Here is a 27388-nt window from a genome sequence, read left to right on the forward strand (position 1 = left end):
TGTACAGCTCTCGTTACTGCTTTGCCCTGTTTTCATGGACAACGAAGGGTGATGTATGTCCCAGTTAACGGGCAGTTAAGGCAACACCAGCATAAATAGAGAATTACTATGTAAGCTCCAATGAAACAGCAGAACCCAATGTGATAAGTAGATCTGAAGTGAAGATCATTGACAAGTTATCCACAGAGAAAGTTAGAAGACTGTTTTTTTCACACAGTGAGTTGTTTCAACTTGTTAAGCGTGATCTGAATCATTATGAACAGACTCCTTTTTGCATTTCAAAAGAAAATTGAGTACAGACTGGGAAAGAAAGTATTGCTGAAGTCTGGGCAAGGAGACTTACGCGCTGCTAATTGGAAACTTCTTTCTCAGACCCAGCACAGGCACAAAGATCAAACGATCTCCTACGTTGAACTGAAACCAAAATTTCATCACAAATGCAAAAGGCAGGCTTTCCCATGAAATAATAATATGGTTAACAGTGCCTTACAGTGAGTCACACAAGACCTCAGCTAATACTCTGGGTTAAAGCTTTTGCTTTCGAGACGTTCTTTTCAGTTCAGGTCATCTGCTGAGTACAGACAAGTGAATACAGAGAACCTAGATACAATTGGAAGACAGAGCTAAAGAAATTTGTTTATGGGGGAAGCTGAGAAGACCCATGTTTATTACCTAACATGGATTGCATTTGAAAAGATGATGGTGAATCGCATTTTTGACTGGTCGAGTCTTTACGTTGAAGGTGCTGTTATACCAAAAGTTCTAGTGGTTTGACTTGCTGCTGCTGAAATAGTCATAAGTGTTAAGTTCAAGTTTATTGGCATTCAACTGTATACATGTATACCGCCAAACAAAATAATGTTCCTCCGGACCAAGGTGCACAATACAGTACATATAACAAACTCACAGCACGTGAAGTAATATTACCACAAAAAAATTAACAAATATTAAAATATATTCCAGAAGATGACATTTTGAAAAAGGTGCATTTACAACGCAAGTTAAAACTAAACAGTATAACACGACTGGCTTCATAAGTTGTGAAACATAGAACATAGAACATAGAATAGCACACCACAGTACAGGCCCTTCAGCCCACAATGTTGTGCCAACCCTCAAACCCTGCCTCCCATATAAGCCCCCACCTTAGATTCCTCCATATACCTGTCTAGTAGTCTCTTAAACTTCACTAGGGTATCTGCCTCCACCACTGACTCAGGCAGTGCATTCCACGCACCAACCACTCTCTGAGTAAAAAACCTTCCTCTAATATCCCCCTTGAACTTCCCACCCCTTACCTTAAAGCCATGTCCTCTTGTATTGAGCAGTGGTGCCCTGGGGAAGAGGCGCTGGCTATCCACTCTATCTATTCCTCTTATTATCTTGTACACCTCTATCATGTCTCCTCTCATCCTCCTTCTCTCCAAAGAGTAAAGCCCTAACTCCCTTAATCTCTGATCATAGTGCATACTTTCTAAACCAGGCAGAATCCTGGTAAGTCTCCTCTGTACCCTTTCCAATGCTTCCACATCCTTCCTATAGTGAGGTGACCAGAACTGGACACAGTACTCCAAGTGTGGCCTAACCAGAGTTTTATAGAGCTGCATCATTACATCGCAACTCTTAAACTCTATCCCTCGACTTATGAAAGCTAACACCCCATAAGCTTTCTTAACTACCCTATCTACCTGTGAGGCAACTTTCAGGGATCTGTGGACATGTGCCCCGAGATCCCTCTGCTCCTCCACACTACCAAGTATCCTGCCATTTACTTTGTACTCTGCCTTGGAGACCTGGGTATTGGCCGGGAGTTCAGTGGTCTCGTGGCCTGGGGGAAGAAGCTGTTTCTTATCCTGACAGTCCTTGTCTTAATGCTACTGTACCTCCTGCCCGATAGTAGGAGGTCAAAGAGATTGTGAGACGGATGGGAGGGAACCTTGACAATGTAAGGGACCCTGCCTATTTGTATTTATTTTATTTCTTACATCCAAGGGAGTAAAAATCTTTATATTGCATCTCCGTCACAATGTACAAGCGATAAGGAAGGGAAATGTGGGAGGATATTACCCAGACACTAAGATTGTACATGTAATTGTTTTGTATACATGTATGTACAGTCAGATACACAATCAATGTCGAGTCAGATATGCAATCAGATCAATCTGTATTGATAACTCTGATGTCCTGGTGAAAGAAGCCGCCCCAGAGCCTGTTGGTCCTGGTCTTAATGCTGCGGTACTGTTCGTCGGATGGTAGCAACTGAAACAGTTTGTGGTTGGGGTGGTTGGAGGCCCTGATGGTCTTCTGGGCCCTTTTTTTGGACCTGCTGCTGCAAATGTTCTGAATAGAGGGAAGTACAGTTTCTGTCCCAGGCTGTGACACAGCCAGCCAAGGTGCTGTCAGTTGTGCCCCTGGAGAAAAGTCCTGAAGATTTATGCTGAACTTGTTCAGCCGCCTGAGGTGAAAGAGGCATACCTGATAAGTATCTCTGATGGGTAGAAGAGAGGCTTTGATGATACTCTTGGCAGTCCTCAAAATCCTTTGTAGGATCTCGCAGTCAAATGTCTTGCAATTCCTGTACCAAGTGGTGATGCAGCTGGTCAGGGCAGTCTCAGTGGTGCTGTGGTAAAAATTGGTTAGAATGGGGTGGGCTTACCTCGCTCACTTCAATCTCCTCAGGAAATGGAGACGCAACTTGCTTTCTTGACCTAAGGGGTGGCATTGAGCTACCAGCTGAGTTAGTCCGTTATGTGCACTCCCAGAAAGATGATGAAGGGAGGCTCCAACATTTGAGTACCAAGAGCACTTGCTTTAAGGTTCAACAGGATTTCACCACCAAAAGTTTCACCCCACCCCCCACTCTCTGATTTCCACAGGGCTCACTCTCTCCACGATTCCTCTGTCCGTTCATCCCTCCCCACTAATCTCCCACCTAGCACAAGCGGAAGAACCTGCCTATTGAGCTCCTCCCTCACCACCATTCCTTCCAGGTGAGGCAACATTTCACCTGCAGAACTGTCGGGGGTCATCTACCGTATCCGTTGCTCCCGATGCCACCTCCTGTACGTTAGTGAGACAGAATGTAGACCGGGCATCTTTGTTCCATCCGCAAAAAGCAGGATTTTCCAGTGGCCAACCATTTAATCCCTATCCCCATTCCCTTTCCAACAAGTCAGTCCATGGCCTCCTCTCCCACCACAATGAAGGCAGTCTCAGGTTGGAGAAGCAACTCCTCATGTTCTGTCTGGATAGCTTCCAATGTGAAAGCATGAACATCGATTTCTGTAACTTCTGGTAATTATCCCCCTCCCCCTTCTCTCTTCTTCCATTCCCCAATCTGGCTCCCCTCTCATCCCTTCTCTTCTCCTCACTGGCCTAGCACTTTCCCCTGGTGCCCCTCCTCCTTCCCTTTCTCCCATGATCACCTCTCCTATCGGATTCTTTCTTCAGCCCTTCACCTTTTCCACCTATCACCTCCCAGCTTTTCACTTCAATCCCCTCTCCCTCGCTCGGCTTCACCTATCACCCGCAAGAGAAAATCTGCAGATGCTGGAAATCCGAGCAGCACACACAAAATGCTGGAGGAACTCAGCAGGCCGGGCAGCATCTATGGAACACAGTACAGTCGATGTTTTGGGGCGAGGCCTTTCAGCAGGATCTGAAGGGTTTCGGCCCAAAACGTCGACTGTACTGTCCATAAATGCTGCCTGGCCTGCTGCGTTCCTCCAGCATTTTGTGTGTGTTGCTTCACCCTATCATCTTCTAGCTTGTACTCCTTCCACTCCCCCACCTTCTTATTCTGGCTTCTTCCCCTTCCTTTCCAGTCCAGATGAAGGGTCTTGACCCGAAACGTTGACTATTTATTCCTCTCCATAGATGATGCCTGAGCTGCTGAGTTCCTCCAGCACTTTGTGTGTATTGCTAAAGTGTTTTCAACTGTATCCAATGAGAATTGCTGAGCAAGTAACACATTTCAGTTCCCTCCTGGGATTCCTGTCAAACAGAAGGAGCTTTTCAACCAATGGGACTCTTTCCACAGGATATCAAGAAATGATTGACAGCTGTAACCACAGCAGAAGTTATCATACTGTGCTGCAATACCTAAGAATTATTTGTGTTCTAGCTGAGCTGTGCTGGTTCAGTTACAACACTGTCATGCCAAAAATAGTTCACATATAGTCTGCTGAGAAAAGACAGGTCCAAGCGAGTCTGACTAATCACCACCTAATCAGTCTGCTCTCAATCATCTGTAACGTCGGTAGTCAACGAAGCATAGTGAGTGTTTTTCCTGGTTCACTGAGGCTTAGCACAGCTTTGGTTCAACTATGGACAAAGATCTGGATTGCGGATGAGACGAAGGTGTCTGTCCATTTTACCAAGGGAACATTTGATCAAATGTGATGTGGACCCCATACCATCTGGCTCAGAAACAGTTCTTACCCTACGACCATCATGCTCCTGAACCAGCGTGGATAACTTCACTCACCGCAACTCTGAACTAATTCCACAACCTACAGATTCGCTTTCTGAAGACATCTGATCTGTACATTCTAGCTTTTATCTCTCTTATGGCTAGAAGGGCGCTTTGTGGAAATGGAAGGATGCTGTTCTGCCTAATCACGCTCAGTGGTTACGCGATGTTATGGCATGCCTAAATTTGGAAAAGATTCGTTGTTCAATTTCTGAATCTAACCAAGATTTTCAAAATTTGTGGGGGCTGTTTTTAAATTATTTTCATAATCTTTGACTTCTTGTTAAAGTACAGAAGTTGGTTAATAGTATATTTTACTACCTGATAAGATTTTTTTTTCCACAAACAGCTTTGACTTTGGTAGTGGGTGTAGATCCTTTTTTTAAATAAAGTTGTTTATATTCTAATATACGAATTAATCTAATCCATATGAATATAGAGTAAGGAGGTCATTAATGTGATTTAATATACTGTATCTGGTATTATTCTTTTGTTTTATAATATTTGTTCTTTTGAACTCTTTATTCCTCTATATAGGAATCAATAAAAAATATTGGAAAAGAAAGAACGATTCGCTTTCAAGGACGCTGCAACTCGTATCCTCAGCATTATATTTTATTTGCATAACTTCTCTTCTTTTGCACATTGGTTGTCGGTCTTTGTTTATGTATAAATTTTCATATACTCTGCTTAACTTTTAAAATTTTCCTGTAAGTACCTGAAAGAAAATGAGTCTCATGGTAATGTATGGTAACATATACGTAGTTTGATAATAAATTTTACTTTGACTTTGATATCACCAATGAAACAAGTTAATGGGAATTAAGGTGAACATTTCAATAACTGGAGTCTATTGCTCAAAGGAAGATGGTCCGTCAGCCCAGCTCCAAGACGTAACTGCAGAAGTTCTTCACCACATCACCAATCTATATCTACGAGCAACAAGACATGAGACAATATCCATGTATCACACAAAACACTGGAGGAGCTCAATAGAACAGATAGCAATTTGGAGGGAAGTAGACAATCAAAGTTTCTTGCCGAGACCCTTTATCTGGACCCAAAATGTCTACTGTCCATTTCTGTCCACAGATGCTGCCCGACCCATTGAGTTTTTCCAATATTTTGTATGATCCTCTGGACTCGAACATCTGCAGTCTCTTGTGTCTCTTATGTTCTTGCATATGGTGATAAGGGCAAGGAACATGCTATATGCTGCAAACATGCCAATGTCTGTATCCAAAAGAGAAAACCTGACCATCCACCCATGACGTTGCATGCTGTTGCCATGCCGAACCTACTCACGGTCAACATCCTGGTGTCCACCTTTGACCTGAAACCCAACAGGTCCAGCGACATAAATGCTGTCAGTGTGGAAGCAGGTCAGTGGTTGGGTATCCCATACCATTCCAGTGTCTAAAAGGTGCATGTCAGGAGATCTCTCACTTTGTGTGGATTAATGCAGTTCAATGGTAGGGGTATTGAGGGCTCTGGTCCCGATGTGGGTTGATGGGAATAGGCACTCTTAAAAATTTCTGCACAGACTAGATGGACCAAAGAGCCTTTTTCTGTGCTGTACTATTCTATGACTCTGATTAATTGAATCATTCAATTCTTATGTTGCAGAGCAGTACACTGTATATGGGTTGATTGAAGCAACACAGATGGGTGTGGACATAGATGGAGATGTTTTACTGTTCTTGGAAATTGCTCAGGTAAAAACTGTTTGTGATCTACATTAAGTGAGAACGTAAAAATATTTCTGTGACTTAAAACAAGTCTAAATGTTCCTCATTAGGGTAAGGCAAATCAGCTATTGTTTGCCCAGTTACAGTTCTTCAAAGGTAGTTGCAGGTTGTCCTTTTGAAACAGTCATAAAGTGAGACAGTACAGAAGCAGATGTACTTCCCATTGATGCCCAACATCACACACCTATTACACTAATTCCACATTCTGCCATTAGCCTTCTACGTTTGGCAATTGGAGTACTTGTATAGATACTTCTTAACTGTGGGAATACTTGCCTCCACCACCCATTCAGGCACTATATTCCAGATTCCCACTACCCTCTGGGGAGAAAATAGTCTTCAGTTCCTCTTCAAACCTCTTACCTCCTTATGCTAAACCAACATCCTCTAGTTTTAATAACTCTGCCACGGAGAAGTTATGCTCCTAGTAATGTATAATTCTATCACGTTCTTCCTCAACTTCCTCTGTTCCAAGGAAAATTAACCCAGCCTGTCAGGTCTCTCCTCACAACTGAAATATTTCATCCCAGGCAATATCCTGGGGAACCTCCTCTGCATTTTGCCTAGTGTAACCACTTCACAAATCTGTGTGGTAAAGGTGTTCCTACTCCAAAGGTACAGGTAAATCAAGGTCAGCCATTTGGATTTGTCCAGGTAACATCATACCTGATGAACTTCGTAGAACATTTTGAGGAGGTTAGAGGAGTGTTACATCCTTGATGTGGTGTTCATGGACCTTAGCAAGGAACTTGATGAAGTCCTTCATAGCAGACCAGTCAGAAATGTAAAATCCCAAGGAAAGTAGTGAGTGGAAACCAAAATTAGCTCAGTACCAGTAAATAAATCATAATGATTGGTGGTACTGATTAAAAAGCTATGAAAATTTAGACTCTTATAAACTTGGTATGGGGTGCATTTCTTTTCCTGATGTACAACAGACTTTATTGTGGGGGCCATGCTGAAGGAATTTGCAGGTAATACAAAATTTGGTCGTTTTGGTTAATTATGTGGAAGTTCTCAGGTGGAGGAAGATGTAAATAGATTGCTTAGGTGGATGGGAAGTAGCGTACGAAATTCATTCCCGAGAAGCTTGAGGTATTTACACTTGGAAAAGGACAGTTAAGGTAAGAGAATGGTAATAGACATGGAAGTGTATGGAACAGAGTCTCCTGAATCATGACCACAGATTTCTAAAGGTAGCCTGACAAATGAGTGAGGTGATTGAGCACACTGGATACCTGTCTTTATCAGTCAAAAAGTAGAATATAAGAGTAGAAAGGTGATGCTAGAAATGTATGCATTACTAGTTTAGGAAGGGCTCGCATACCATGTTGAGTTCTGCTAACCGCCTTATGGAAAGCATGCGATAGTACAGGAAAGGATGCAGAGGTTTATGAGCATGTTGACAGGACAGCTACATTTTAATTAAGAAATGAGTTTGGTGAGGCTGAGTTTGTTAAATTTAAAACAAAGGAGAAGAATGGTAGGTCTGATGAAGGTGCATAAAATTATGAGAGGCTTGGGTACAGTTGACAGGAAGGATGTATTTCCCCTTGCAAGGAGTTTATTAAAAACAGGGGGCATTGATTTGAACGAGTCAGGAAATTGATCTAAGGGGATTAAAGAAAGAAGTACTGTATATTTCAGAAAATTTAGAGTGGGTTTAAAGACAGAATATTTACCAATCATCACAATTCTACAAGTATGTGAAGAGCAAGAGGATAAGATGTAAGAGAATAGGACCAATCAAGTGTGACAGTGGAAAGGTATGTATGGAACCGGAGGGGATAGCAGAGGTACTTAATGAATACTTTACTTCAGTATTCACTATGGAAAAGGATCTTGGCGATTGTAGGGATGACTTACAGCAGATTGAAAAGCTTGACGTTAAGAAAGAGGAGGTACTGGAACTTCTGGAAAACATCAAGTTGGAGAAGTCTCCAGGACCGGACAAGATGTACCCCAGGCTACTCTTGGAGGCGAGGGAGGAAGATTGCTGAGCCTCTAGCGATGATCTTTGCATCATCAGTGGGGATGGGAGAGGTTCCAGAGGATTGGAGGGTTGCAGATGTTGTTCCCTTATTCAAGAAAGAGAGTAGAGATAGCCCAGGAAATTATAGACCAGTGAGTCTTATCCTTGGCGGTTGGTAAATTAATGGCAAAGATCCTGTGAGGCTGGATTTATGAACAATTGGAGAGGCATAATATGATTAGGAATAGTCAGCATGGCTTTGTCAAAGGCAGCTGGAATTTTTTTTAAGTATGTGACTAAGCACATTGATGAAGGTAGACCAGTAGATGTAGTGTATAAGGATTTCAGTAAGGCATTTGATAAGGTTCCCAATGCAAGGCTTATTGAGAAAGTAAGGAGGTATGGGATCCAAGGGGACTTTGCTTTGTGGATCCAGAATTGGCTTGCTCACAGAAGGCAAAGAGTGGTTGTAGACAGGTCATATTCTGCATGGAGGTCGGTGACCAGTGGTGTGCCTCAGGGATCTGTTCTGGGACCCCTTCTCTTCGTGGATTTTTATAAATGATTTGAATGAGGAAGTGTGGAGATGGGTTAGTAAATTTGCTGATGACTCAAAGGTTGGAGGTGTTGTGGATAGTATGGAGGGCTATCAGAGGTTATAGTGGGTAATCAATAGGATGCAAAACTGGGCTGAGAAGTGGCAGATGGAGTTCAACCCAGATAAGTGTGAGGCGGTTCACTTTGGTAGGTCAAATATGATAGCAGAATATAGTATTAATGGTAAGACTCTTGGCAGTGTGGAGGGTCAGAGGGATCTTGGGGTCTGAATCCATAGGACGCTCAAAGCTGCTACGTAGGTTGACTGTGTGGTTAAGAAGGCATACGGTGCATTGGCCTTCATCAACCGTGGGATTGAGTTTAAGAGCCAAGAGGTAATATTACAGCTAAATAGGACCCTGATCAGACCCCACTTGGAGTACTGTGCTCAGTTCTGGTCACCTCACTACAGGAAGGGTGTGGAAACCATAGAAGGGGTGCAGGGGAGATTTACAAGGTGTTGCCTGGATTGGGAAGCATGTCTTATGAGAATAGGTTGAGTGAACTTAGCCTTTCCTCCTTGGAACGACAGAGGATGAGAGGTGACCTGATAGAGGTGTATAAGATGATGAGAGGCGTTGATCGTGTGAATAGTCAGAGGCTTTTTCCCAGGGTTGAAATGGCTTATACAAGAGGGCACGGTTTTAAAGTGCTTGGAAGTAGATAAAGAGGAAATGTCAGTGGTAAGTTTTTTACGCAGAGAGTGGTGAGTGCGTGGAATGGGCTGCTGGCGACGGTGGTGGAGGCAGATACTTTAGGGTCTTTTAAGAGACTCCTGGATAGGTACATGGAGCTTAGAAAAGTAGAGGGCTATGGGTAACCCTAGGTAACACTGGACAACAATTTTTTTCAAAAGTGTTGCTTCCTCAGAATTTTTTTTTGTTTATGATAGACTGCTTGAAGATGAACGCAAATATAATTTCAGACTACTTGTATCATGTAGGAATTTGGAGAAACAACAAATTAACTTTTATTGAATATAATGTATTTAATTGCATAATGGTGCTGATGCTTTGCAATAGTTCAACTAAGTTAAAAATATTTTGTTAATGGTTTTCATTTGTACTTAGTGTCTGAGACTTCTCGTTTAAGTGTCCAACAATAATTCGCCAGCATTGATGGATTCCAGTTGCCCTGGTATCTTTTCTCCATGACCACAATGTCCTGGTGAAACCTTTCACCATGCTCGTCACTAACTGCACTAAGATTTGCAGGGAAGAAGTCTCAATGGGAACGCAGAAAATGAATCTTTAGTGACATGTTGCATTTCATGGTTTTATATGCTTGAAGCATACTTTCAACCAGCTGCATGTAGTTTGGTGCTCTGTAGATGCCGAGAAAAATTTCAACAACTTCCTTGAATGCCTTCCATGTGATTTTCTCCGGTCCTACTAGAAATTCTTCAAATTGCCTGTCATTGATGACCTGTTTGATTTGTAGACCAACAAAAATGCTTTCCTTAATCCTGGCCTCAGTTATTCTGGGAAGCATCTGTCTCAAATATCAAAATCCTTCATACGTTTGTAGAAATTTTTGAGCCTGGTGACAGCAAATTCCATCCTTACAGTCCTAAACCGAATAACTATTTCTAAAACCTGTCCTGCCATGCAGCAGCCGCACCGCCTAAGCGTGCCCAAGCATGCCTGGACAAGACAGGAAACTTTCCAGCTTACATTGTCAGCAACATTTTAATTGACTTGAATTATGAATTGAAATATTAAACATAAGTGATTTCAAAAAATGGTGCGTGATACGGAAATTTCAGGGTGATTTTCATGATCAGTAGCCCAAAATACATAAGATACACCTAAAGGTATTCAGGAAGCAAAATCTTTGTTGTCCAGTGTAATTTCTAAAGCACAGCACTGTGGGCTGAAGGGCCTGTATTGTGCTGTAGGTTTTCTATGTTTCTAATTACAAATTTCCAGGAGAGTATTTGAAGAACCATAAACCATATAGCTATAAACTAAAATCGAGGAAGCGGGATTATTCAAAATAGCCCTTTGGTTTGGATTACACAGAAATAATTGTCTCCTTCTGGCCAGTTTTCAAAACAACAGCCAGTTAATCTGTCTGATGATACTCTGAGATGCCAGAAAAAAAGGCTATCGTGAAAGAATGAGGGCTTCCCAATTGTTTAAAGTACCATATCAACGGTAGCAATGACTCTCATCATTAATACTTTCCCATCATTAACATTTAAGAATATTGCACACATTTTTAAGTGGTTTAAATATTCATTATCAACTTTCTTAGTCATTTGATTCCATCCTGTGGTTCTTGAAGCTGTTCTCCATCATTCTAGAATCATAGCTCCAGCTATGTCTGCCTCTTCGTTGGTTACGTGGAACAGTCTATGCTCCAAACCTATACTGGTACTGCTCCCCAACTTTTCCTTTGCTACATTGGTGCTGCTTCCTGCACCCATGCTGAGCTCATCAATTTCATCAACTTTACTTCAAACTTCAACCCAGCCCTCAAATTCACTTGGTCCATCTTGGACACTTCTCTCCCCTTTCTCGATCTCTTGGTCTCCATCTCTGGAGACAGACTGTCCACTGACATCTTTTATAAGCACACTGACTCTCATAACTACCTCAACCTCTTCCCACCCTGCAACATGCAAAAATGCCATTCCCCATTCCCAGTTCCTCCGCCTCCGCCGCAGGATGAGGCTTTCCGTTGCAGGACATCTCAAATGTCCTCTTTCTTTAAGGATCATGGTTTCCCTTCTGCCATCATCAATGATGCCCTCACCCGCATCTCCTCCATTTCCCGCACTTCGGCCCTCACCCCATCCTCCCGTCACCACAACAGGGACAGAGTTCCCCTTGTCCTCACCTACCACCCCACCAGCCTCCGGATCCAGCACATTATCCTCCGCAATTTCCGCCACCTTCAACAGGACCCCACCACTAAGCACATCTTTCCCTCTCCACCCCTCTCCGCTTTCCGCAGGGATCGTTCCCTCCGCGACTCCCTGGTCCACACGTCCCTCCCCATGGATCTCCCACCCGGCATTTAACCCTGTAAGCGTAAGTGCTACACCTGTCCCTACACCTCCTCTCTTGCCACCATTCAGGGCCCCAAACAGTCCTTCCAGGTGAGGCCACACTTCATTTGTGAGTCTGTTGGGGTCATCTGTTGCATCCAGTGCTCCCGGTGCGGCCTCCTCTACATCGGTGAAACCCGACGCAGATTGGGGGACTGCTTCATCGAGCACCTCCGCTCCGTCCGCCACAACAGACAGGATCTCCCGGTTGCCACCCACTTCAACTCTGCTTCCCACTCCCATTTGCAGACATCCATACATGGTCTCCTCTACTGCCATGATGAGGCTAAACTCAGGTTGGAGGAGCAACACCTCACATACCGTCTAGGTAGTCTTCAGCCCCTTGGTATGAACATTGAATTCTCCAACTTCCGGTAATTCCCTCCACCTCCCTTCCCCTGTCCCTATTTCACTCTGCCCCCTCCCCCAGCTGCCTATCACCTCTCTCATGGTTCCACCTCCTGCTACTACCCATTGTGTTTTCCCCTATTCCTTGTTCACCTTTCCTGCCTACCGCCTCCCTGCTTCCCCTCTCCCACCCCTTTATCTTTCCCCTTACTGGTTTTTCACCTGGAACCTACCAGCCTTCTCCTTCCCACCCTCCCCCCACCTTCTTTATAGGGCCTCTGCCCCTTCCCTCTTCAGTCCTGACGAAGGGTTCCGGCCCGAAACGTTGTCTGATCATTTCCATGGATGCTGTCCGACCTGCTGAGTTTCCCCAGCGTGTTGTGAGTGTTGCTTTGACCCCAGCATCTGCTGAGTATTTTGTGGTTTATTCAAATGATGCCCTGTTACTGATAACATGTGTAATTGTGCAATAGATTTAATGAATTGACTGGTACTTGTTCCATGTGCAGTTCCACTGTGCCCATCAACTGTCTGAATGGTGCCTGCACCACATCTGTACAAACTACAACAACGTCTGTCGCAAGTTTCCCAGGGAAATGAAGGCAAAATCTCCCGGTAAGATTCCGTCCGATACCTTTCCTCACTCAGTAAAAATTCTGTTTGATCTGTTACACTCGAGGGAATTTGAGGCTAGTTTCTGCAACCTGTCTCTCAACTCAAACCCTCTGAGCTCTTCATTCTCTATCAACTTTTGAGGACTGTCGTTAATAACTTATTTTTAATTGCAGTTAATTATTTAGTTATATCCAACACACAGTGGTTTAAGTATTTACTGGCATCACATTATTTGTAACATCAATAAAGTACTTTATTCAGAAATGTAACAGTTGTTTTTTGTTGTTGAAAAAGGCTCTTAATGTCCTGTTAGAGGTACATATCTTTCTAAGTGGCAGACTCTAATGGGAAAGTCCCACAGGCAGTTGGACCCAACCCTCTCAGCATTCCAAATAAACTCTTCTCCTTATGACTGTATGGTCCATCCTCTATCTCCAGCAACGTCCACTCCTTCTCATTACACTTCTCCTTCTCATTACACTTTCCCATTACAATCACGGGGTCGGGGGGCTTGCTGCTGCATCTTTTGATATTAACCTTTTCCAGTTTGTATCAGGACTGGCCATTTCTAAAGAAAAGTTACCCAAAGTTCCTCTCCCTCCACAGGTATTGCGTAAGCTACTGGATATTGTGGCATTCCATTTTATTTAAGATTTGCCACTGCAGCATCATAATTCCCACCATTCCTGTATTTTTCTCCCTCTGCAATGTTCTCATTCATTGCCTATTTCTACCTCCTCCCATCAGATCAGCTGGGATCAAGAAGCCTCCCTCAACCACTCGCAGCCAATATCCACCACCATTTGTGTCTTTTAATCTCTCTACCCTATTACAAGCATCCTTTCTTTCCCACTGCTCCTCCTACTTCTCCGCAATTTAAAGTGAGTTTAATTTCACACCTTGAGTAATACACACAAAATGCTGGAGGAACTCGACAAATCAGGCAGCATCTTGCGAAACGGATAAACCTTCTTCTTCAGCCCTTTACCTTTTCCAGCTATCACCTCCAAGATTCTCACTCCATCCCCAAGAATCTCACCTCATCCCTTCTCCCCACCCATGATGCGTTGATGCTTTTGGGTTTTTTTCTGGTTCTCATGGATGTCTGCAAGGACTAAGAATGTCAAGTTTGTAGACAGCATTAACCGACCTACCTTCCCCTCACCTAGTTTCACCTATCACTTGCCAGTTTGTACTACTTCCCCACCCACTACCTTCTTATTCTGGCTTCTTTCCCGCTTCCTTCCCAGCCCTGCTGAAGCGTCTCGGCCCAAAACCTCGGCTGTTAACTCCCATCCATAGACACTGCCTGACCTACTGAGATCCTCCAGCGTTTTGTGTGTGTTACTCTGGATATCCGGCATCTGCAGAATTTCTTGTGTTTGTAATTTTAAACTTTTTCCTGGATCTGATGAAGTCATCAACCTACCACTAACTTTGTTTCTCTCTCCATGCTGATTGGCTTTTGCTCAGCATTTACAACGTCCTTTGTTTTTAATGAAACTGAGGTCTCTTTTGTTGCACCAAATGAACATAATGCACTGCTTGAATAAATAGTTCCCAGTATCCTGCCTAGTATTTATCCCTCAAGCAATAATGTTCAAATAAATTATTCAGTTATCACAATGTTACTAGGTGCTATATACAAATTTGTAGACCTGTTTCTTACATTTTAGTACAGTGCTTTTGAGAAGTATGGCATTGGCTTCAATGTGTGTTGGGTGTCCTTAGATTTTGATGCCTGCTATATAAATGAAATTTTATCCTTGTTTTCTTGAGGGTTTAAAATGGAGATCAGCTGCACCAGCTGAACCTGACAGGACAAAACACTAATTTCAGGGCCAATGTAGGGTCAGGTGTATCCTGTCACAAAGCACTTGTGTCAAGGGTGGTTCAGGCCACATTCCTATCAACACAGCATGGTCCAGCTCCTGAACAAGGCCAGGGTAATATTCCTAGCACACTGGAGTCTGCTGTACTGACAGTGTTGAGTGGGTCAGGATTGACGTAGAAAAAGCAATCAGGCTCAGCTTGGGCCTGGGGTGGTGGCAATTGCCCCCCTGAGCAATTGGAGGAAGCTGTGAAAATCAGCACTGGGACAATGTGGACGTGTTGGATCTGCTGCCTTAGTCCTTCAAATGGAAGGTAAGGTGGGAGCACCCTTACTAACCATTACATTGACATGTTCTTTCAGAGAACCAGGACTACTTCGAAAAGCACCGTTGGCCTCCTGTCTGGTATCTCAAAGAAGACGATCATTACCAACGAGCAAGGAGAGAGCGCGATAAGGAGGACTACTTGTGCCAGAAGCGTCAGTTAAAGCGCAAGTGGTTTTTCTGGAATACAAGCTCGCCATCTGCAGCCTCATCCTCCTCCACTGTCATTTGAAGACATGGCATGGATCAAGGGACCCCTGTTTTAACCTAACAGCTAATCCAGCATCCAACAGTTTGAAGGCCTTCTTCCAAGTCAGCCGAATGCTTACCAGGTTTTAACAACCAGCAACCAGACCGCTGCAGTCTGGATAGATCATGGCAATCAAAGTGAGTTTTTTTAATTCCCTGATGGTCAGTGCTAACTTCTCATTCTCTGTCTCTCACGTCCAAACATGCACACATATACAAAGACGCAATAGACCCAAGTAGTGACTGAGCAGGTTTGGTGGTGCAGACCTTTTCTGTTACATCAATCAGATCAGACTGTGGAGAATAGGAGAATACATTAGACCCTGGAGCAGTAACTGGTGACTGTTATTAAACCTTGTTGCTGGCATGGGTGTGGTTGTTTAGCACAACGGTTCAGTTCTAGAAAGCATGATACTCTTCCTTGCATGGATATTGCTCTAACTGAGCCAGATTGATTACAAATTGATATATATTCCAGGAATCATATTTGGGTACAAATTGGATGCTCTGCTAAGTTCATATTCACACCTAATACCTTCTCTTAAATCAGGGCTTCATTTCAGAGAAACTGAGGAATAAGATTCTGCGCTTAATTCTTTTTTTTGAACAGTTGATTAGGAAAGTAATCCCTGAATTTGTTATTTCCTCATTTGCACACTGATCTTATGTAGAAGACACACACATTTTGTATTCAAAGATATAAAAAATATAAACTGAATTTATTAGCAAATAGATCTGAATCAGGAACAGTGCTGTTCATTTTGTACTGTACTTACAAGTCGCAGGGTTGAGAAGCAGTGCATGAGAAAGTGGAATTAACAAGCCACCTTGTGTCTCCCTCTAGTTACAACATGAGGTGTTGTGGGACTGCTACAAAACATGTAGAATAATTTTTCCTCACAACCCTCTGGTGAGTTACAATTATATTGGGGGAAAATGTTTTTTCTTTGCTTGTGATAATTTTCAAGTTGTGATATTTTAAATTTTTAAAAAATCACAGTTTTTCTACCACCATCTTTTGACTAAACTGCACTAAATCAACAGGACAACCTGAGGAAGTCTGATCCAGGATCATATTAGCAACAAAGAAGTGTGTAGCTGGATTAAGTTTGTGTAACTACTGTGCAGTGACATGCATTCAGTGTTGCTTCATGAACGTTGGCTTGTTCCAAGGACATTCTCCTTTTGTAAAGTCAATGAGGACCTGGAAAGGGATCTGGAAAAAAAGATGATAATCTTTTGACTATTCCTTTAGGTTTAGGTTCTGACAGGACAGGTCATGCAATCTGTAATTTCAGTGATTAAACAGAAGATCAGGTATTGATATTTTGGATTTTCCAAAAAAGCTTCAATGACTTTGCAACATTGCACCCATGTACCATTTAAATGGCCTCTGGCCACTCCAGGGACCATGTGCTTGCACTGCACATTATCCTTGGTGCAGCACCTTGATTATCCAAGATATTATGCACCAAAAGCAGAGTGTGTTTAATGGTTCGAAATAAGGCAAATGTAACAAGCAGTTTGCCATTCAGCAACAAGGTGTGTCCGCTTGCCTGAGGAGGATCCCCAAAAAAGGCCGCTGGATATCAATTCTGTGTGACAATAGTCGAAGCAAGTTAAAGTGTCTGTTACATTTTGTGAAATACTTCTGAGTATCTGAACTCAGTGTAGCCAAGCTCTGAGTCTCCAACCAACCCAATGCTGAGTTGTAATTTTACTGACAGAGCTCCCTTTGAGTGGTGAAAATTTCTGCATCATGAGGCTCGTTTCCCTATAATTTCATATTTGTTGTAAGGATCTAAATCTCTGTAGACATTTGAAAGGATCAAATGTTTACATTATTTTATTGCTTGTTGAGAATTCAATAAGAAATTGCTGTAAGGAAATAGGATTTTGTTTAGGCCAGTTCAAGGGTAAGAGAAATGTGAAGATATTTTAAATGTTGTTATTGATAGGTTTTCTCTTTTGACTGTGGAACTTGTTGTATAAATAAACTGGAATCATTGCATAAATGTGGTTAGAACTCTTCTCTCTCCCTTGTAAACCATGTTGTGGAATGTGCCAAATTGTGGTTGAAAGTTGTTTGTTGTTAAGGTAAGGCATTGGTCCATCAAACTATAAAGTTTCAATGAAAATTCATCAACTGAAACATTAACAATTTTATTATTAGAATTCTGATTGAATTGGGAACTTAACAAACAGTAAACATATACTCAGTGGCTGCTTTGTTAGGTCCAGGAGTGGAATCCAGTATGGTCCTCTGCTGTAGCCCATTCACTTCAAGGCTTGATATGTTGTGCATTCAGAAATGCCCTTCTACCCCCACTGTTGTAACATGTGGTTATTTAAATTACTACCGCCTTTCTGACAGTTTCAACCAGTCTGGCCATTCTCCTTTGACCTTTCTCATGAACAAGGCATTTTCGCCCACAGAACTGCCACTCACTGGAGGTTTTTTAAAAAATATTTTTCACACCATTCTCTGGAGATCAGCAGTTTCTGAAATACTCAAACTACCCCATCTGGCACCAACAATCATTCCACGGTCAAAGTTACTTAGATCACTTTTCTTCCCCATTCTGATGATTGATCTGAACAACAACTGAACCTCTTGACCATGTCTGCACGCCTTTATGCATTGAGTTGCTGCCACAAGAATGGCTGCTTAGATATTTTCATGAATGAGCAGGTGTACCTACAAAAAAAGTGGCCCTGAATGTATAATATCAGTTAGAAGCTCTGTATTGAAATTTCTTTCCAGGTTTAGGGTTTGATATTCTATTGCACAAACCAATCAATAAGATCCAAACAGGAATAAAAACTGAAGGTATGTGATGGAGATCTGTCACTGGTGAAATAGTTTGGTCAAATAGTTTGCCTATTTAACATCCCTGTAGAACAATGTTTTATTCACTGAGACACCTGAATAGTTAATGAAACAAAGACAAGAAAAATGTGTGAACAAATATTACCTGAGGATACAAAAGGCAGGTGGAGACCGCTTAATCAGTAATAGTATTAGTTCAGTAACCAGGGACTCCAGACTTTCTGAAAGAACCAGAGTGGAAATAGTGAGAATTTTTTCCTGTGTGAACTGTGATTAAAGTTCATTAACTGACAGGCGCTTGACTTAATTGTAACCTTGCAATGGGTGAATGGTAAGAACAAGAGATGTTAGCAATGCAAAGTGATGAGTCAAAGTAAGAGAGATGAGGGTGCAGTTTCAGAAGATACGGCTTCCTTCTGTGCTGTCAAAATCTACAAGGCAGGTCACTTCATTGAATGGAAGGGAAGGTGGGGAATGAAGGAGAAATCTACATGGTGCTCTTGGAGTGAGACAGCTGATGGCAGTAAAAGCTTGTCGACGTTGCTTTGATTTGGAGGAGTGTTAAAACTGGTGAGAGACTTGGAAAGCTGAGCCTGCAGAGAAAAAGACACCAGACCAGCTGAAATCAATCGGCTCCAAAATGAAACTAGGTGGAAAGATGACAGAAATGCAAAGATTGATATTAGAGGACAAGGTGAATTGCTGGTTTCAGACAATATTCGTTAATGACGAGGGACGTTGCAGAAGTTGTTAATTGTGCTGCATAACTGTACCTAGGCAAACTTGATGTCTTTCTGATCCATGAGATCGTTGTTGCCAATGCTGTGGGGCGTGGTATTGAAATATATTGATATTGTGCATGTCTTATGAAGAGTGGTTTGCTTTTAGCAGGTAGTTACGGTCCTGTCTGATTCTTCAAACCTTTGCTTAACTCCTTTGATTCATAAATTTGACTTGCAGTCAGATGTATCGGCAAGGCACAAAACCAATTGCTGAGCACATCTATGATTGAATTTTCAAAATACCTTGCATGAAATAAAATCTTTTCAACTTGTAATTGCTGCTGCTAAACAATTGAGTTTTGAATTATTTTAATTTAACGGATGAAATATCACAATTTTTAAAATATTAATAGGAGCTTTATGTTCTCCCCGTGACTGTGTGGGTTTCCTCCGGGTGTTCCGGTTTCCTCCCACAGCACAAATATGAATGCTGCTTACTGCAGGTGACTGCATTGTAGGTGCAGTTAAAATGGGGACAATCTTATTCAAACACACGCATTGAGAAATTGACTGAATCAGGTACATCACTAGTTTTGCATCAGTTTCAATTTGGTGCTCCGCTGAAGTCACTGTGGAAATATAGATCTCATAGTTCTCCACCCTATGAGTTAGGTTCAATGTCACCCCGCAGAGATTTGCATTCTTTGTTCCTGAAACGACTGGAACCGTTACTTTTCCATTTGTTATGATATGCACAACAATAGTGCACTTTAAAGGGTTGTCACATTCTTCATAATGACACTGGGCACTGTCAAAATCAAAGTCAATTTTATTGGCCTGTGCACAAGTGCGCTGAAAGCAGCATCACAGGCTCATAACATCGTATCAGCAGCATTCACAAGTAAGACATAAATTGTATGCTTTGTACAAGAAAGAACATAATTGGAGCAAAAAAAAACAAGGTATATTTTAGTGCAAAGTTTTCAAAATGTTGCTTAACTGTAGTGACTGGAGTTGTGACTAGAGTGACAAGAACCAAATGGTTGAAGTAGCTGTTCATGAACCTAGTGGTGTGGGACTTCTGTATGGTAGGAGATACTAGAGTCTGTGTTTTAACATATATTACATGAGCCAATTATTGTAGGACAAAAACATGATCATGTTTGATATATCACACCTGCTAGGAACAGGAGAATGGGAGAGGAACATTCAGATCCTCAGAGGTTGGATAGATCTTGGCTGATCTGTATCTCAGCTTCATCTACATGCTTTGGTGACATAAACTTTAATAGCCTTCCCTATCAAACATCTAATAAGTACAGCCTCAAATGGCTTATTGGTTCTGGAAAGTTAAATATTTCCATTACTCTTTGTGAAGAACGGCTTCCTGACATCACCATTTCTGGGAATGTATTACCGCCATCACTCAAATAACCACTTCTCTTCTAGTGTCCTATGCACTCTGAGCTTTGATTCAGTTCACCTCTCTACCTGTAATGGAAAAACCAGGCCATCCACATTTCACAATAATGCAGATTGCAAAGTAACACACTGTGTACAGCTTTGAATGTAGCTGTCGCAGAGCAAGTTGTGTGTACATAATATAAAACATCAGAAACCTCTTCATTATAAATATTACACACAATAACATCATTGTTAGCCATCACTCTGGGTGGTGGGATTGTTGAAAAGCGCTTTTAACAAAGGATGTAACCTTATCTGCTGTGATACTATTAAAGGGCTTCATTGTATTTTTTTAGAAATGTGAAAATGTCCACAAAATGTTTTTGTTTGTTTGCAAAAATTCTCCTATTTGGTAGTTTAAAAATGTAACCCTAGTTACTGAGAATAAAACCAGCACATAACCTTAATTCTGAGCACACTCTTTGGAAAGGGTCAGTAAAACTTAACTGTTAAGTTGAATCAAGTATGTTTGAAACAACAGTTAGTGACAGTGAGAATAGCCCATCATCTGTAGAAAAGGTAGCTGACAAAGTTATCAGAAACCAGACTTTACAATCCTGATGCTTGCAATTACAATGATTAAAGGCCATTTGGACAGGGACATGGATAGGAAAGCTTTGGAGGGATTTGGGCCCAAAACAGGCAACTGGGAATAGTTTAGGTAGGCACCTTGGTTGGCATGGACAAGTTGGGTGGAAGGGCTTGACTTCCTGCTGTATTGCTTCATGATTCCTATTATCTTGTCTGAAAGGGACGTCAGAACAAATTCAGTCATATCTTACAATTGTATCAACAACTGCAAAGGAAGGATGAAGAAGGAGACAAAATATTTAGCCCAAGAGCCAGTACAGGTTGAGTGATCCAATGAAAGGGAAAATTCTGACACCAAAAGGACTATTATGCCCAAAGCTCCCTGCTTGATGTTGTAAACACCTCTGCAGTAATGTCTTTCTTCCACTGGGTGTCACGCATAGATTTTAGCAACCACTGCAAACTGACAAAAGCTCATTTTGCCTCTAAGAAGTTGATCTTCATGATACACTTGGAATCCTTTGGACTCTGTTGGTCTTAATGGTTTTTTAAAATTCCTTGCAATATTTTGTTCAGTCATTTTAAATGCATCTGGAAAATACTATCAATAACTAAGTTGCCTGAGGAAGTGGTTGAGACGGCTATATTAACATGTTTGAAAGACACAGAGAGGTACATGGATAGAAAAGTTTTAGAGGGTCAAGCATGGCCAAATGGAGCTAGTTTAGATGGATGTCCTGGACCAAATGGGCTGAAGGGCCTGCACCATGCTATCTGTCTCTGTAGGTTTTCAGTGATGTCCCTTGTGTTTAGTACAAATATTTAGAGGCTACACGTGAGTGAGTACAGCAAAGCAGGCAGGACATAAAAATGTAGGTTATATAATGTAGCAAAGTGAAAGCTTTCAGCAGTCTGAGAGTTGCATCAAGGCTCCAAAATAACATGTAGTTCATATGACTGGAGAGCACTGTTGAAGCACATTCAGACGTTGTTCCGGAATGATACAAACGCTCTATTCAACTAGCAAGCTGTACTGCCACATGGTGCTTGGAACTAACAAGATCTGCCAGTTCTGTGCACAAGGGGTCTGACTGTGTACCTGATAACTTTGAAAGTGTACACTCTCCAGTTTCCATCACTTTTGCCCCTCCTCTTGCTCTTATGTTTCCGCTTCAATCCCCTGTTCCTCATCCCCCATTCACCTTCCCCCTTCTATCCCACGCTCTCACCATGCTCCAATCTCTTCTCTTTTTCTCAGCCTCTTCTTCTGCTCTTTGATTTTTCTTTCTCTTTGAGATCCTGTTTTTTTTCCCCACACCATCCAGTCAATTTAAGAGAAAGGGTAGGGATGCTGTTGCTCACGTGCACAAGCTCAACACCTTGTGGGCGGGCTTGGCTCCACTGGGGAGCTCCCCAAACGTGTGTGTAGACACAAAAGAGAGATTGTAAATTGTTGGTGAGTGATGGAGAGGTGGGAGCAACCATGAATTAAACAATGTTGAAGGTGGTGTTGCTACCTGGGAACTGGAAACAGCCGCGTACCCAGGGGTAAAGAGCTTTTTCAGCTATGTTGACCAGGATTTCAGGCCCTTGCTACTGGAACCTAGGAACTTCCCTTAAGTTCTCAGGTATGAAATCTGACAGCTACAATCTCATTCCCCATTTTTCCCATCTCACCTATTCTCTCTCAAAAGTCCGTCAGTTCAGGAAAGGTCTTATTAGGTGGGAAAGAGTGCAGAAAACGTTTACAAGGATGTTTCTGGGACCTGAGGGACTGGGTTATAGGGAGAGCTTGGATAGACTAGGACCTCATTCCTTGGGAGGTGGTGTTACAGAGGTGTATGAAATCATGAGGGGTATAGGTAGAGTGAATGCACTCAATCTTTTTCTCAGAGCTGGAGAATCAAAAACTAGAGGGCGTAGGTTTAAGGTGAGGGGGGAAAAGGTTCAACAAAAACTTGTCGGGCAACTTTTTTTTTTACGCAGTATGTATGTGGAATGACCTGCCAAATGAAGAGTTTGAGGCAGGTTCAATGATAACTTTTAAAAGAGAGTTGGACATGTACATGAATTAGAAAGGCTTAGAAGGTTATGGGCCAAACACCAGCAATTGGAATTGGCTTGGATGGAACACTTGGGTCAGCATGGACCAGTTGGGGTGAAGGACTCGTTTCCATGCTGTGTAACTCTATGACTCCCCGCACACCTATAGCAGGGACAATTTACACAGGAGGCAGTTTACATGTCAGCACATCTCTGGAACACCAGCACCCTGGAGGGAACGTGCAAACAGAAATGGGAATCAGAATCAAACGGGGATCCTATAGCTCTCCCAGGTACCATTTCTCCAAATCTTTCTCTGTCACTGCTGTTGCCTCTTCATGAGTGTTTCAGACATTATGATTAGTATAAATATAGAATTTACAGCATGAAAACAAGGCTATTTAGCCTTAAGGACCTCCACATACCCTTTTGATTTCATTACCCCACCAGGAGCAAATCCTCCTTTTTAAGGCCAATTGTCTTACTATTGGGAAAGGTTTGGTAGCTCAGTGTGTGTGAGCACGGTTGATGTAACAAATGGAAATAATATATTTGAATTCAAGTCTCACTTAGGACTGGGACTGGATTATTTCTTTGCTCACACTGACAGGCCAAGAAGGTTGCAATGGTGACCTTGTGCTGAATGAGAGGGTTACAGCTGGTGCAGCAATTGTTGGTGTCCCAATTTGCCTCAGTGCCTCTCGTGATCCCACCCACACTGCAAAGTGTACGCATCGTCTGGAGCGGGGGGGGGGGTACTTTTCTTATGAGGGCAGAACTGAACACAGCAGCGACGGCCTCTGCCGTCTTTACATTGGGGCTCCCTTCGTGGCTCTGGAAGGCTGAAATGCCCCTTTAACTAGCACCTGGAGAGCTTCTGGCAACTCCAGCTCCAGCATGAGCAAGTGCCTTGAGGGATTACAAATTAATGTACATAACCTGAACTTGCCTCCTGGGACAGAACATCACTACTGCCGCCATAAATTGGTCTCGTGAAAATGAGACGTCATGTTCTGTGCAGATATTTGGTTTTCCAGATTAAGGAGTTCACGGGAATGCTTTCCTGTGAGATTGAAAATTGTGGGTTGGGAAGACTTTGGGGAGCTAACTTTAACCTAACTGGCCAAGCAGGAAATCCCAGGAGGGTCTGGTTTTACATCCCTGTTGACCTCAGTTGAGAGTGAATTGGGCAGAGGGAATTTATGCAGATCCCCAGCTTGGTAAAACACCCTGCAGTGCCTCACAGGGATGTTAACAAACAAGATTCGACACCCAGCAGCGTTAAGGAGATGCCAGAACAGGTGGCCAAGGGCTCAGACCAAGAGGAAAGCTTTAAGAATTCATTAAGGAGAATGTGGGAGAGGTTTTAGAATAGGAATCCCAGCGCTAAGAGCCTTGAAGACATGTCCATCAATATTTAAATGATTAATATCAGAAATGTGCAAGGGACCGGAGGTAGAAGAGTGCAGCCAGGATGTAAAACCCCTTCCAGCTTCCCAATGGGGAGATTAAACTATTCTCCCCCCTTGTTTCTGTCAACTGCTTTTCCACTGTCAGGTGTTTAAGTAACTCTGAAGTGCGAGATGCTCAGTCCACGAGTGGCGCTCAGCCCTGGCTGTGCAATATGTCAAATTGGTACCTTATTATTAGATATTTTAATGTAAGATAATTGTTAAATGTAGTAACCAGATGAATTAATGTATTGTCTTTTCTTATCCTGAATTGATAATTGCTGTTAGATATTTTCATTGCGAAGAAATATTTTTGTACCGGGTTGGTGTTGCTTATGTATTGCTGAACGGAGAACTAGGAAGTGACATTATGTGGCACGTGTAATGTTCATGTATTAAAAAAAACTTTGCTCTCAGTTCACTACCTTGTTGGTGATTTTATTGTTGTGCTCTGCAGATTTACCCATTCTAAAGCACACAGTTTGCTGAGTATTGTCGCCAGATGTCCACATCGGCTGTGAAAGATTCTCTTTGATCCCGGGATACGGTGGATTTTGTGAACTTTGTGAAGTGTCAAAGCCATTTGCAGGCAACCAAGTAATCTGGAAGTGTTCTCACCACCATGATGCTCTTCCTCCTAGGCTGACGCTTGGGGATGACTGGATCGGTCACTGTTCCTTTGGATTTATCAGTTGCATGGAGAGGGGGAGCCTACTGCATGGGCAACAGCTTGTTCTCCAGATTGTACTGCCCTGGCTTGCATATTGACTTTGACAGCTAGGTCGCAATATCCACAGTCGATCTGACCAACGGAGGGCCTGTAGAGGAGGGTGACTTGCTTCCAGTCCACTTCTGAGAAGTAGCATAGTAGTTAGCACGACATCATTTCAGCTCAATGGGTTCCCAAGTTCGAAGTTCAATTCCATCAACATCCGTCGGGAGGCTGTGTATTCTCCCCGTGAAGCACATGAGTTTCCTCCAGGTGCTGCAGTTTCCTCCCACAGTCCAAAGACATACCATTTAGTAGGTTAATTGGTCATTGTCAATTGTCCTGTGATTAGGCTAGGGTTGTTAGGTGGGTTGCTGGGTCGTGCGGTTCATTTCGCCAGAAGAGCCTGTTGTACGCTGTATTGGCACACAACGGGCAGGATTAATTGGTCATTGCAGATTGTCCTGTGATTAGGCTAGGGTTGTTAGGTGGGTTGCTGGGTTGCGCGGCTCGATCAGCCAGAAGGGCCTGTCCCACCCTGTATCTCTTAAATAAATAAGTAAAACGTCAATATGTGTGCACGAACTGTGTGAACATGGGCTGGCCATTGTACTCCACCTACCAGACAGTCTCAAAACAGTGTGGTCTTAGTGCATTGGGAGGTGGGCCCAGGACATGACTCTGAAGGCCATGCCAGCTCCTGGTTCAACCATCCATTCTGTCCCATCCCCCCCACCCCCTCAGCTTATTTCCATTTCTCTCTCCCATTCCCATCGACTCAGGGTGATATTGCAGCAGCCAATTTCCCTACCGGAACACCGGTGGGATGTGGGAGGGAACGTGAGCACCAGGCGGAAAACCACAAGACCAAGCTCTGCTGCATTCTTAACACAGAAACACACCCAGGTGCTGCGCACGCACACGCCTGTGTACATTCAGTGGCCACTGTAGCCCATCCACTTCAATGTTGGACGTGCTGTACATTCGGAGATGCTGTTCTGTACATCTCTGTGGTTATTTGAGTTCGTGTCACCTTCCTGTCAGGTTGAACCAGTCGGGCCATTCTCCTCTGACCCCTCTCATTAACCAGATGTTTTGCTCCCACAGAACTGCTGCTCACTGGGCGTTTTTTTTGTTTCTTGCGCCATTCTCTGCAATGTATAGAAACTGCTGTGCGTGAAAATCCTAGGACATCAGCAGTTTCTGAGATACTCAAACCACCCCATCTGGCACCAACAATCATTCCACAGTCAAAGTCACTTAGCCCCCATTTCTTACCCATCCTGATGTTTGGCCTATACACCAACTGAACCTCTTGACCATGTCTGCAAGCTTTTATGCATTGAGTTGCTGCCAGATGTTTGGCTGATGAGATGTTTGCGTAAACAACCAAGTGTACCTAATAATATAGCCACTGAGTGTACATATGAACACCTTTGTACGAGAGCATTGCTAAAGCTAACCAACAAAAGTCTACTGTTCTTAGGCTTAGCAATCTCATGTTATCAGCAGTACCCCAGACCTTTATTTGTTAGAAATATACTTCCTCATTTTGCTTCTCATTAGTCCAGTCCCAAATAGCTGATCCCTGTTCTAGACATTCTAGGCTTGGGTGTAATATCCTGCACCCATCCTGCTAAACCTTGTGAGACATTTCATTCCACAGAGATTACCTTTCATCCTACTGAAAAAAACAATAGTATAGGGCAGTCTGCTTAATCACTCATCACATTGCCAAACCCATCGCCTCGGGATTCAACCTGGTGCACCTTTGTTTTATTCCATCTTCCAAGCATACCTTCCCTTTGACACGCACAAAGGCTGGTCCTGGGTAATGAACAGGTTCTTGTTTTAGCATAAATTGATTTGGTCCATAAATTGAAAAAGGCACAAAATATGCCATATAGAAACCATATAAAACCACAGTATTGTCATAAATTGCATAAAAGGTATGTAAAGGCCAAGACAGAGCAGACACGTGAGGATGCTTCCAATGGCAAGAGAGTTTAGCACCAGGAGGCACCGCTTCAGAATAAGAGCATGTCCCTTTACAACAGAGGTGAGGAGTTTCTTTAGACAGAGGGTGGTGAATGCATGGAATTCATTGCCATAGATGGCTGTGGAAGCCAAGCCATTTGGATATGTATAAATCAGATGTTGATAGGTTCATCAATTAATAAGGGTATCAACTCTTGAATGCGCTCCTTTTGAAATAAAGCCCAACGTTACATTTTTCTTGAGCAACACACACACACAATGCTGGAAGAACTCAAGAGATCAGGCAACATCTATGGTATGGAGAGGAATAAACATTCCAACATCTCAGTCCAAGACCCTTCTTCAGGATTGAGGGGGAGAGGAACAGATTGAATTTTTTGGCTAAATATACAAGAGAAGATATGAGGAAAAGTTTCATATCTGTTTGGCCTT

General features: G+C 42.7%; 1 protein-coding gene across 4 annotated transcripts in view; it reads left to right on the forward strand.

The window, feature by feature from the left end:
• Positions 1-24659, forward strand: part of LOC134350990 (rho-related BTB domain-containing protein 2-like) — a 141886-nt gene extending 117227 nt beyond the window's left edge. For all 4 annotated transcript variants that reach the window (XM_063056943.1, XM_063056942.1, XM_063056941.1 and 1 more), the window contains 3 exons: positions 6098-6186; positions 12698-12803; positions 14998-24659. In XM_063056943.1, the coding sequence (XP_062913013.1) occupies positions 6098-6186; positions 12698-12803; positions 14998-15191 (389 nt within the window). In that variant the 3' untranslated portion in view covers positions 15192-24659. The remainder of the gene's footprint in view (positions 1-6097; positions 6187-12697; positions 12804-14997) is intronic.
• The last annotated feature ends 2729 nt before the right edge of the window (positions 24660-27388 follow it).

Source organism: Mobula hypostoma, chromosome 8 (assembly GCF_963921235.1).
Source record: "Mobula hypostoma chromosome 8, sMobHyp1.1, whole genome shotgun sequence".
Classification (NCBI taxonomy): domain Eukaryota; kingdom Metazoa; phylum Chordata; class Chondrichthyes; order Myliobatiformes; family Myliobatidae; genus Mobula; species Mobula hypostoma.